This window comes from Xyrauchen texanus, chromosome 40 (assembly GCF_025860055.1).
Source record: "Xyrauchen texanus isolate HMW12.3.18 chromosome 40, RBS_HiC_50CHRs, whole genome shotgun sequence".
Lineage (NCBI taxonomy): Eukaryota > Metazoa > Chordata > Actinopteri > Cypriniformes > Catostomidae > Xyrauchen > Xyrauchen texanus.
This window is the reverse complement of record NC_068315.1, coordinates 24,017,471-24,030,607: the sequence shown is the minus strand read 5'-3', so window position 1 is coordinate 24,030,607 and position 13,137 is coordinate 24,017,471. Positions and strand designations below refer to the sequence as shown.

General features: G+C 38.2%; 1 protein-coding gene across 2 annotated transcripts in view; it reads right to left on the bottom strand.

Annotated features, from left to right (window-relative positions):
* The window catches only part of LOC127633561 (ubiquitin carboxyl-terminal hydrolase 22-like), a 50,658-nt gene that overhangs the window by 27,120 nt on the left and 10,401 nt on the right, over positions 1-13,137 (bottom strand). For both annotated transcript variants that reach the window (XM_052112745.1, XM_052112746.1), the window contains exon 2: positions 3,524-3,656. In XM_052112745.1, coding sequence (XP_051968705.1) covers positions 3,524-3,656 — 133 coding nt within the window. The remainder of the gene's footprint in view (positions 1-3,523; positions 3,657-13,137) is intronic.

Below are 13,137 nucleotides of genomic sequence, written 5' to 3'. Positions count from 1 at the left end.
GCCATAACGTGCAGCCACTATTCACAGTGCATCATCTCCGCTAGTGCATTCTGTGTCGTCACCAGCTTCATCCACTGGCAGAGCTCAACAGGAGTTTGGAATACTCCTTAATTCCATGGATGAAGCGCCCCACAGAAAGAATTATGCATTTATTAAAAGACTGACATCAGGTTAGATACTTTTCTCATGTACTTGTTCTTGTAACAATGTCCCGATACCTCAGATCATACAACCAAGTAGAGCTGCTGTTGTGCGAGCGGCTGAACCGTTTATTGAGCATGCACAGAGACATGCAAACCGTGCATACTCTTCTAGAACATCCTCTGTAGCAATGGGAAGTATACAGCAATTCATTGGTTTGTTCTGATATTTTGTTGAAACAAGAACACTTTCACAGGCTTTCCAGTGCCATTTGAGTGAGGACATACTGTACTGTACAGTAGAGGAGAGCGCTTAACGCCCGTTTCACACATACATAGTTTGCAGTGTGTATGCGGTGCGTATTTTTTTCCGTACCCATGTTAACAGGTTAGAGCTTTTACACTGCACGTGGATGCAGTCCGTCGAAGCGTTCCAGCTGCGGTGCGTATACAGCAGTGTAGCGATAGTTTCCGCACAGAGTCTATTTTTGCTGTGCTGCACCGCACTGAATTAAAGTGGCAGCGCATTGTTCACATTAAAATAGACATAGATTGAAAAGAAACTAATAATTTCATCAAATACGCATAATTTCAGTTAATGTGTTCTACAGTTACTAAATTACAGGGTCAAGAAAAACAAAAAAGTATGATTATAGTCCCAAACGTTGCAAAATGCCATCATATATGATTTTTTTTTACCCTAAAAAAGATAGTGAACCCAAATGCGTCTCATTCTTCTCCTTCTTAGCAACAGATATAGCGCGATAGCTTTTCTTCTGTCAACAACTCGAACTACATGTAAAACAAAGAATCACAATGAGTATTGTTGATGATGATGATAATAATTTTCATACGGTTTCAATGTCATAATGTCAAAGTTAACGTTTGGATTTAAAATCAAAATGACTTACACATTTTTGATTTTGTGGCACACAGAAACTGCGGCTCAGTAGCGCACTGCAAACGCAGCATATGTGAAAGCACTATAGTGCGTGCTGCTCCTGTACCGCACACGGAGTATGTGTGAAACGGGCGTAGCACATGCACATCTACAAAATACAATGAAGCGCAATTATTTTGATAATTTAAATTGTATTTGTAACGCAAGTAACAACAGAATAGAAGTTATAATTGTATAGCTATAAAGAGTAACTCCATGAAAAATAGAGTAATTTCTTGCATCACTTCATGAAGTGATAAAATGTAATCAGATTCTTATTATTGTGATGGGTCACAGCAAACACTTATAGCAGCTCTATATTTGCTTTGCAGTGCCACTGAATGGACGTCAAAAAGACAAAAATATGAATAAATTAGTATAATATTTTGTATAAGTCTCATCACTGTTCCTTTATAAGAGTTCTTTGTGAATGAAATACTCAAATCTTTATTTACATGTAGGGCCTACAAGCATACCATAGAGCATAAATTATTATTAAAACTTGCATAATATTTAGCGTACAATATAAAGATTATGCGTAGTTGCAATCTAGTTGCTTCTAGATTTTTTTTTTTTATTATTACAGCAATGCGGCCCGTGGCACCTTATTTTATTCTGCATTAGGCTCCCATCCGAAACGTTTGGACACCTGCCATACATGGAAGCCATTAGCGTTTGCAGAAAACGTTGTCAAACCTGGCAAGATCATCAAAAATCTACTTTTTTTAATTACTCACAAGCACCTATAAGATTGCTTGGAAAAGAATGGCTTGAGCATTCTGCCAAAAATCATATTTTGTGCTTCATTGAAGAATGAAAATACTTGGAAGGAATGAAGGGTAAGTAAATGATGATAGTGTTTTCCTTTTTGGGCGTACCATTCCTTTAAACTAGGTTTTAATGTTACAGATTTCAAATACCGTAATTTCCGGACTATTGAGCGCACCTGAATATAAGCCGCACCCACTGATTTTTAAATCAAATATTATTTTGAACATAAATAAGCCGCACCTGTCTATAAGCCGCAGGTGCCTACCGGTACATTGAAACAAATGAACTTTACTCAGGCTTTAACGAAACACGGTGTGGCAGCGGGGTGTGGTCAAGCGCCCGTCCGGAGAGAAAGCGGTAAGGCGCTTACACCTGAGCTAAATTATGTCTAACACCGGTGTCTAATTTCAGTAAGCATGGGGAGAGCGGCATAAAATGCAGCAGCCACAGAGCTGAGAGAGTGACACACGTCAGTCTAGTGTTGGCGCATAGAAGAATTGAGAAACTTTATAAAATTGATTGTAAACATTGCTGTGGCCATTAAAAGCCTTACCTGGAACGTCAAGTGCCCTGCTGAAAACTGTCACACTGGTGCCCGTGTGACAGTTTTCCCAAGAAGGACACGTGAAGCAGGGCACTTGAAATTAGACACCGGTGTTAGACATAATTTAGCGCAGGTGTAAGCGCCCTTACAGCTTTTCTCTCCCGGACGGGCGCTTGACCACGCCCCCGCTGCCACACACGGCTTGTAATAAAACATTTGCAGTAAACGGTAGCCTACCAATAAAGTCATTGGTCACCATCTTCCTCGTCCTGTGCACTGAAACCACTGAAGTCATCTCCTTCGGTGTCGGAGTTAAATAGCCTCAGATTTAGTTGTCTTTTTGCACTGAGTCAATTCCTCACGCTGCTGTTTCCAGTGTCTTATCATCGACTCATTAAGACCAAGCTCCCGTGCAGCAGCTCTATTTCCTTTTCCAACAGCCAGATCAATCGCCTTCAACTTGAAAGCTGCATCATATGCATTTCTCCATGTCTTTGCCATGGTGAGGGTGACAAAATTACTACCATAATCAGAATGATGGGAAGTTTGAGCGCGCTCGATTAAATCTAAACAGTAAACAAAAAAAGTTGTTTTGACCTTAACCCGTTCGGCAATTTCATTGGTCTAATGAAAGCTTCAAGCTGCCAAAAAACTGAGCACGTCACAGAATGTTGTTTTTTTTTTTTTTTTTATAAAATTTGAAAGCGGGAAAAATCCATATATTAGCCGCGTCATTGTATAAGCCGCGAGGTTCAAAGCGTGGGAAAAAAGTTGCGGCTTATAGTCCGGAAATTACGGTAGATGGATTCTGCCTTATATGAAAAGATTTATGCCAAGCTCAAACATGCTCTATATTCTTCACCTTTAAGAGAGTGTGTTCACTTTCTTACAAAGCATTTAATAAACCCACTCTGATTGTGTTAACATGACTCTGTGTTTTCGTAATAGTCGTGATTGTGTTTTGCACATTGTGCGCATGTCTTTTGAAGAGTCGTGCTTGTGTATTCCATCTTTTGCTAATGACGTCCGTCTTGTGTGGGTGTCTTCTCGTAGATGCTTAGGAGGAATGTATATAAATAAGATTGAGCTAGATTTGGTCTTTGTGAAGAATGTCTGTGTGCATCTTACCTAGGTTGTGTCTCTTGTTTTTGGCGTGCTCATGGATGTGTTTCTTGCTGAAACAGCCGAAGAACACACAATGGAGACAGGAGTGAAGTCGATTTAAGTGTGCTCCACACATATGACATAAACATGACTTTGCCTAAGAAAGTGACAGAGGAATAGAAAGAAAGAGATATAGGTGTTTAGTAACATTGCTCAACTCTCTATGGGTGGAGTCACATAACACAGTGACATTCAAAACTAGAATTAGAGATGAACGATTAAATCAAAATAAAATCAAAATATGACGTAAAATGAACATCAAACCGCAAAAGCTGTGATTTAATAAAATAAATAAATATTCTTCCTGCTGAGGTGGGGTGAGCAAGAATGTGGCATCGGGCCTCGGAGAGGAGTTTATTGGGAACTCCATAAAACATACTGTAAAAATTTCCAAAAAAGGGAATAAAGTGTCCATGGGGAAATTAGTGTCCAAAATAAAGGACAGTCTGGCATCCTCAGTATGCACTAGTGCTCTGGCGGGCACAAAACGCTGCTCTCGTGGTTCCGAGGAGCGGCCCTGCTTTCCTGGGCCTCGTCACTTATGGGGAACAGCAGCCCAACATCCTGACCCTTCAGGTGCAAAGTGTGCTCCAATCCCCGGCACTGAGTTTAATTTATGCCGGGGTGCGGTCCCGCATTGTATCTATGCGCAAGGAGATAGAAGCTAGCATCCTGAGGAGAGGAGAGCTCTGCATCTCTATGGCAGTGTCGATGAGGCTCCACTAACATCAGGTGTGCCTCATCATCCACATCCCAAAAGAGGCTCAAAGTAGTGCCTCTCCAATCTACAGCCCACTCCCATTGTGAGCCTGGCTGAAGGACAGCCCTAAGAGGTGGGGCAACGATGAAGAGAGGGAGGGGAGGATCATTTCTGCAACAACGCGATGCTCACTGTGCTTACTGTTCTTTGTAGTGTTACACTCTCAAAGCACATGAGGCTAATAAACGGAGCATGTTAAATTTAAAGTCCTCTAGATTCACTAATGGCACAATTGTGTAAATATGCATTGCTAAAAGTTACTATCCAAATCTAAAGTAACCTCATAACACTGGGTTTTTGTGGCCAAAAGAGTGGATGAAAGTTGGCCTTTCTTTGTATTAAAAGGCCACTGTCAACTCCTATAACATTAACAACACCGGAGGAAAGATATCGTTGGGATCAATTTCATAGCTTTTTTTTTTTTTCAGCTAAAATATTTGTAAAAAAAAAATCCATCCAACTTTTAAGGGCTCAAGTCGCAAAGTGCACTCATCTTCAAAATAACACATTCCAGCACTGCATCGCCACTTATTACATACATAAAAAAGGGGAAACTCCTGCACATGAACCGGCAATGTTTCTTCAGCATTGTTCTTCAGAATTGTTCAGTATTAACGGAGATAAGACAACGAAAAGCTAACGCAAGCTGGTTGCATAAAATAACCTCAGGTCTCCTAGCACTAATGTTGACAACATTGTCTTGTTTCCTTTGAAGTTGTATACATCTATTTTTCTTTTCATTTCGTTGTAACTGAATAAACAAATGTATCATGTGTTGGTGTAAACACTAATATGTCATCTTTATACTTATCATATAGTTATCATTCTTGTTGAGATTGGGCCTTTAGTGAGGTTCATTTTAAGAGGACTCAAGAGTGAATACCCTTTCTTGAGGATGTTTGCACATGACCAGCCCTCTAACATTGTGAGTAAATCATTCGCATACGTGACCTAATTTTGCGTTATCGGCCACTGGCTAGTAAATGTTCCCATTTAACTTGCCAGTGATTGAGTTGTGTAGTGGTAAAGCACCGTAATCCTTTAGAATAAGAACCTGGAGATTAAGAAGCTGGATTCAGCCTAGTCTTTATTGCCTGTTGTGTCTTGTGAGCACACATTCTGAAGGAAATTGAACTTATTTGGCTGCAATGTGACCAGAGTTGTCATCGATCGCGGTGTCACCATCGCTTTAGTTGAACCATGATATGCCACAGTTACATTTACATTGCATTTAACGACGGCAACTCTGATTTTGGTTAAACTTTTCAGCGGACTGTTTTCGCAACATTCTCTATATTAAAATCATGACTACAGTATGTTGGAAGATAAGTGTTGCAAAACTCAAGAGCTTGTGGATTTTTAGCTATAATACAACGCTTCACGAGAGGGTGGAGTCAAAGCGGTCTCTCGAGTGATGTATTCGTGTTGTCATGGATACAGATGTAATCTCATATTCTCCACTCTGTTGAGACATCCAGGATGAGCACACAAATGCACCATTGTGAGTAAAGAAACTGATAAATACAAATATAAACCAAAATAAATAAAGCTTCTGTACAGCATTCTTCTTCACTTTTAAACAACACTGCTCTTCTGGCTGTGACGCAAATGCCAATGCAATTACGTCACATGAGCGTACTGCTTCCAACCGGAAGCATGCTTTAGACTTTTAAAGCGACCGTGTCACTTTAACAGCTGGTGTCGTATTGATTAAGTTTACAATGACTTAGTGATTTTTGAAGCATCAAAAGAGAAATCTCCTTTCACTTGCATTTTTAGGACCTACAGAGCCAAGTTATTTTTCTGTTTTTCTTCAAATGTGTTCTGGTGAAGAAAGAAAGTCATACACACCTGAGATATCATGAGTGTTAGTAAATAATGAGAGAATTTTCATTATTGGGTGAACTTTCCCTTTAATATATACTTTGTTATTTACGGTCAGTTGATCAAAAACATAAAAAAGAAACATCAATTCTAATCATACATTACACGGAAGAGGGATAAATCATTCAACTGTAAAAATCTGCATGCTGAGCTGCCAGTTCTCTTAAAGAGACAGTACCAATTTAGCGCTTGTTATACATATCAAATGTAAACTCCATGTAAATCGTACAAAAGCATAGAAATAAACATAACAAAATGTAGTAAATTAGTAAGTGTAATAAATGTGTAAATATTCACATTTAAAGGGACAATCATATATTATGATATATTTTAACAAACAAATACTGTAAATATTGAAGTATTTGACAAATAGGCTCTTGCAGCATCTTTGCAGAGGTTTGGAATCATACAAATTAAAAAAAGCAGATACATATACACAAGCAGGATACCTTCATGGATCATCTTCAGTGTGTCTGATATCAATATGAACAGACAATTTCGAAAAACAATAACATCTGCAGCTCAGGTTAATACAGGTAATCCACTAAAATAACAGACAAAAATTTTACTTTAGTGCTTAAATTTCAGCTGTGCTTTGAGTCATTTGTGCTTTCGAAATACTTGATTTAACACCCTAAATTATGAAAATATAATGTTAAATTCCTAATAATTACCATAAAATATATTAAACCTACCTTAATCTCAACATTACCACCTTGTCTTAAATATCAGAACCAAAGAAAATTCCTTGACTATTCAACAAGTAGGTTGCTGAATGACAAACCCCTAATTAAAACCCATCCCAATACCATAATCATACATTTCATTGATTAATACAGTGATGAATACACTTGCTTTAAACATAGAATTAGATCACTACAAAGTTCCAGTGTTTAACGGTTGGCCCTGCTTTTTACCTCCAGACTAGCTATTTTTGTAGAGACCCCATTCCATCGCACCTTGCCCATCCACTATTCCCCTGTGACATGCCACCCTGCAGACAACTCCGAAAAATAGTTCTACTGCAGGAAATGGAGCGCTAAATGACAGGTGCTATTGAGAACACAGAAAGAACTGGAGCATTTCTTTGTTTTGCATTTCCATTACCTAGCGTTTCCATGAAAAGTGATTGTTTCCCAAACACGCCATGGCCTAAAGTCTGGTGAGCTGGATTTACATGGAAGAAAATATACAAATAAAATATTCATAATAATAAAGGAGAAAAGCTTTAACAAAAATAGAACATAAGAGTTGGCGGTGTTAATGCTAATCTGCCATTATCAACCAAAACATTATCTTTTTTTCCATTTAAAAAAAAAAAAGATATAGGACAGAATCAATGCAGGAAATAAACTAGATAACCCTACAGATGTGGAGAGAGAAAGAAGGGAAAGGCCTTGTTTTGTTCTCCATAAGAGTAATTTGATCTGAGACACAGAGGGAGAAAGGCCTGTGGTAAGGTGAACTTGGCAAACATATGACGCATTGTAAAGATACACATGTGTACACAAGCACACACAACAGTGCTCCCAAAATATCTTTTTTTAGACCACTAGGGCATGACAGGGCTATTTTAGATTTTGGCAAGCTGCGATAAAAGCTAATGTCATTAAGTATTTTAGGAATATGATATTGAATGTTACTGATGATATCATGATATGGACCGTTAATGAAACACTCCACTTGCAGTTAATTCTATTGCTGAATATCTTGCCCCAGATCCATGCTATGAGCTGAACAGCTGTGCCACGCCTAAACTCTCCGAACAAAAGACCCTGGCTATGCACTGGATTGCATTCTACCAAACTACTTATAATATTTTTTGCAATATGCCAAATTTCCTGTATTTTCTGTATGGAATATCCAGTTTACATTCTACATTTGTGCCAAAATGTGCCATTTGTCAAAAACAGAGCCTACTGCATGAGAAACTGCAATATTTCACAATGCAATGTGCTCAACTTCTATTTTTTATGTAATAAATGAACCAGGAGTATTATTAGTCTCACGATCCAACATTTCTTCCTCGATTCGTTCTTTGTTCAGCAGATTGCCAAAAGTTATAACCTTGTTTACACAAAATGGCATACAAATATAATAAAATAACCAATTTTATTTACAAGACACTCATTGGACACCACAAGCTGAATTAAACATGCAATGTCATGAGACCAGGTGCTTGAGCAATATATCACTTAAGCATGAGTGCTGAAGATAATCACAGCTGTTGTATGCCACCAAGCAATGGACACAGGGACCCACTGTAAGCTGTAAATATGGACAAATACATGAAGACCTCTGGATTAGAGGAAAAGAAATAACTGATGCATAATGCCGTTTGAAATGTAAATTGTTCCATGTTACGTACTGTTTAACAATACATTTAAGAATTGTAGGCAGTCAGCAATGTATTACGCACAGTTGGGATGCACCATTAATCGAAGATTACAATTGTGTCTGAAGCGATTAAGAAATTGTGAAAACTGATAATGACATCATTCTATTTAAGTCTACTTTTGTTTAAGTCGAATTGAAAGGTTTCTGTATACAAGAACTTTTTGCAGTGGTTGAGTATTCTAGCCAATCCCAGACATGTCGGTTTGGCAATGAAGCATCAGATGTGCGAATCTGAGATGCTTTAATTCCTCTATAGTCCTATCAGTAACCAATTCGGATGCACAAGTTGAAACGGTCTGATGGCAGATGCTTACTCTTAAGTATTTAATGTAACTTCTATAATTCCTTATTAATAATCATGATTACAATATCAAGGGAAGTGATATTCCAATTTTTTTAATAAATTGTGCAGCTCTTTAGCGAAATATGCAGTACGCCAGTACCTCCTGACTCTCTATACAATAAGATCTTTCAGTTCCTTTGCATCTACAAAAGCCCTCTTCCATTATTCTTTGACATTTTTAACTATCCCAATCTCCATTTCCTCTCTTTCCCACCAAGCAATAATGCTTTTTCCTCCGGGGGAGGGGGGGGTTTCCATCGACCCATTAAGTCATCCAATCACTGCTTAAACAACCAAACTTGTGCATTCCAAATGGGAACAGCAAAGAACTAGGTCTCCATCCTCTCTAAAAATGAGCTCATTCAATGTGTGACTGGACTGTGGGGAAGATGACATCAAACTCTGACCAGGCCTTAGAGAAGGGCTCAACTGTTAGCCACACAGTCATGCTGCGGAAGCGAGACACTGATGCTGACTCACTAAAACAGGCATCAAGGGAGGAAGAGCCCAGCCGTTTATCTCTCTCAATGGTTCAATCCTGCATGACCCGCAACAAAGCTGCATTGTCATCCCACCCAAACTGTGCATTTCCTACTCGAGTACTTGACAAATCAAACTGGAAAGCAAGGAGGGGGGAGATGAAGAAAGTTCTCTTACTACCATTTTGCAATTATTGGTCTATGTAGGCGTCTTCGACTGTTGCAACTAGGATTGAATGGGAAACAATAACTGGTTCTTATTCAGAAATTATTCAGTTAAAAAATAAAAAGATACACAAACTGAATGATTTTGATGATTTTCGGTTCTGTTAGCAGTTCTCAAACATGTATTCTTCCTTCGGACACAACCACCGTTTCCTGCACTACAATTCAGTGACACAGCGTAAACAGTGTAGCCCGATTCCTGAAACAATGAGTCGACTCTTAGGAGTCGGATCTTTTGAATCTACACCGCAAAACATACATTTCCTAGCGAATAAATTTGTATTTTGTGAATCAAGTTTAGTCATTCATTTCACCATGCCCGACTTTACACAAACCATTAATTGTTTCTCTGTTACAGTATATGCAGCTATGAAAAATTGTGAGAATTAAATCAGAGTAATTACTGGATGGTTGTTAATATGACAATGTGAAAGTTAAATATATTATATTATTTGTTACTATTATTAGTATTTTATATAAATAAAAACTGTATGAATAAAACCGCTTATAAAAGAAGTCAGTCCGTGTAAACACCATTTGCATTATCTAAATGAACCATTAAACTATTAAGTGATCTAATCGTTTGGTAACGGTCTGCTGAGGGCAGTAAATCCAATAAGAATTACATTTCTTATTTCTAAATACTGTTTCCTAAAAAGTACTAAAAGAATCACAAATGGAACTGTTAAGAAACTGCTAAGAGAATCGGAATCAAACCCGAATCATTCAATTCTTTACTAGGGATGTCAATATTCATAGATTTTCATAATAACTGATTGTCTTAGACAATCAACTGATTTATCGTTAACGCCGCAAAACACACATGAATGATTCCAAATGAAATGTGCATGTAGCCTACTGTTGAAATATAATTCAAATTGGCCTAATGCACTTAAGAAATGCAAGTATTGGCATGTTCCTCTTAAAATATTCTGTATTTTAATACAATAAGGCTAAGTTTTGTATGAATTAATTATATTTTGAGTTAGAGTTAATGAATTACTGTTAATAATAACAACTTGTTAACAAGATACATATGAGTTCATTAAAACTTCACATTGTGGAATATTTCAGAGGTTTGGATTCAGGGCTTTGGAGATATGGCCTAAAATATTAAAGCACAATATTTTTTTCTATATTATTCGACATTGATATTTATCACAATATACAATTCATACCATTAATGGGGGAAGGAATGCATTCCATATGTTTGTTGGACCTCAAGAATGAATGTATGCTCAATCATCATTCCTGTCCCAAAGAAACCCAAAATCACACTTAATGACTACAGACATGTCGCTTTGACATCTGTGGTCATGAAGTTATTTGAGAGACTGGTGTTGGCCCATCTGAAGGACATCACTGGACCCTTTCTAGATCCCCTTCAATTTGCTTAGAGCAAAGAGGTCTGTGGTTGATGCAGTCAACATGGGATTTCATCATATCCTGCAACATCTGGACAGACCAGGGATAAATGCAAGGATCCCTTTTGTGGAGGCTTTCAACACAATCATCCCAGTTATTCTCCAGACTAAATTACACCAACTATCTGTTCCCACGTCTATCTGTCAGTGGATCACCAGCTTTCTGATGGCCAGGCAGCAACTAGTGAAACTGGGAAAATTCTCTTCCAGCACATGTACAATCAGCACTGGTTCCTCCCCCACGGATGTGTGGCCTCTCCACTACTCTTCTCCCTGTACACAAATGACTGAACAGCCAAGGCCCCTCTGTATAGCTCCTGAAGTTTGCAGACGACACTACTTTCATCGGCCTCATCCAAGATGACGATGAGTCTGTATACAGAAGGGAGGTTGAACGGCTGACTCACTGGTGGTCAAAACAACCTGGAGCTGAACACGCTCAAAACGGTGGAGATGATTGTAGATTTTAGGGAGGAACACCCCAACATTGACCACCCTCACCATTCTAAACAGCACAGTGGCAGTATTTGAGTCATTCAGGTTCCTGGGCTCTACCATCTCACAGGACATGAAGTGGGAGACCCACATTGACTCTAGGACCACAAAGGGCCAGCAGAGGTTGTACTTCCTTTGCCAGCTGAGGAAGTTCTACCTGCCACAGGTGCTGCGGATACAGTTCTACTCAGCAGTAATTTAGTATGTCCTCTGCACTTCAGTAATGGTCTGATTTGGGGCAGCTACGAAATCGGATATCAGAAGACTACAAAAGGACAGTTTGGACTGCCAAGAGGATTATTGGTGCCTCGATACAATCCTGTCTCTGAGGTCTACAGACAATTCCTTGGACTTCATTGCTTGGTTTGTGCTCTGACATCCACTGTTAACTGTGGGACCTTATATAGACAGGTGTGTGCATTTCCAAATCATGTCCAATCAACTGAATTTACCGCAGGTGGACTCCAATCAAGTTGTAGAAACATCTCAAGGATGATCAGTGGAAACCTTTGAGTCATGGCAAAGGCTGTGAATACTTACGCACATGTGATTTTTTTTATTTCTAATACATTTGCAAAGTTTCAGACAAACTTTCACGTTGTCATTATGGGGTATTGTTTGTAGAATTTTGAGGAAATTAATGAATTTAATCCATTTTGTAATAAGGCTGTAACATAACAAAATGTGCAAAAATTGAAGCACTGTGAATACTTTTGGATTCACTGTATATATATATATATATACATACATTTATGCATTTGGCAGACGCTTTTATCCAAAGCGACTTACAGAGCCCTGGGGACTTACAGAGCCTTGTTGCAGGGACAATCCCCCTGGAGCAACCTGGAGTTAAGTGCCTTGCTCAAGGACACAATGGTGGTTGCTGTGGGGCTTGAACCAGGGTTCTTCTGATTACCAGTTATGTGCTTAGACCACTACCACTCCATATATATATATATATATATATATATATATATATATATATATATATATATATATATATATATATATATATATATATACATATATATACACAATAACACTTTTTTTATATATATATATATATAAATAAATTAAAAAAAAGTCTTATTGTGTATTTGTATATATACTTTATTTTCTATCCACTTTTTATTTTATTATTATTATCATCTATGTCTTGTTGCTGTATTGTTTGTGCACTGGAAGCTTCTGTCACAAAGACAAATTTCTTGTATGTGTAAGCATACTTGGCAATAAAGCTCATTCTGATTCTGAAATATAACTTGTTTGTTAACAAGTAAACTCCAGAGGGTAAACTACCTTTTAAGTATACTTAGGATTTCATCCTACATAAGCCAGATAACTAGCGGCTATGCAGCCTCATTGCCCATTTCCATTACATCAGGGCTATGTAACCACTAGCCAGCAAAGACATCTTAACCGGCTGATTTCAAGACTGTGATTTAGTTAGCTATTTGTGTCTATAACTTTGCCGAACTGCTTGCATTTTTGGTTTGTGTGCCACAAGTGTTATATCAAGATAAATATAGTCCACCTGAATGAAACAGAAATTGGTTACATTTCATTCAGAT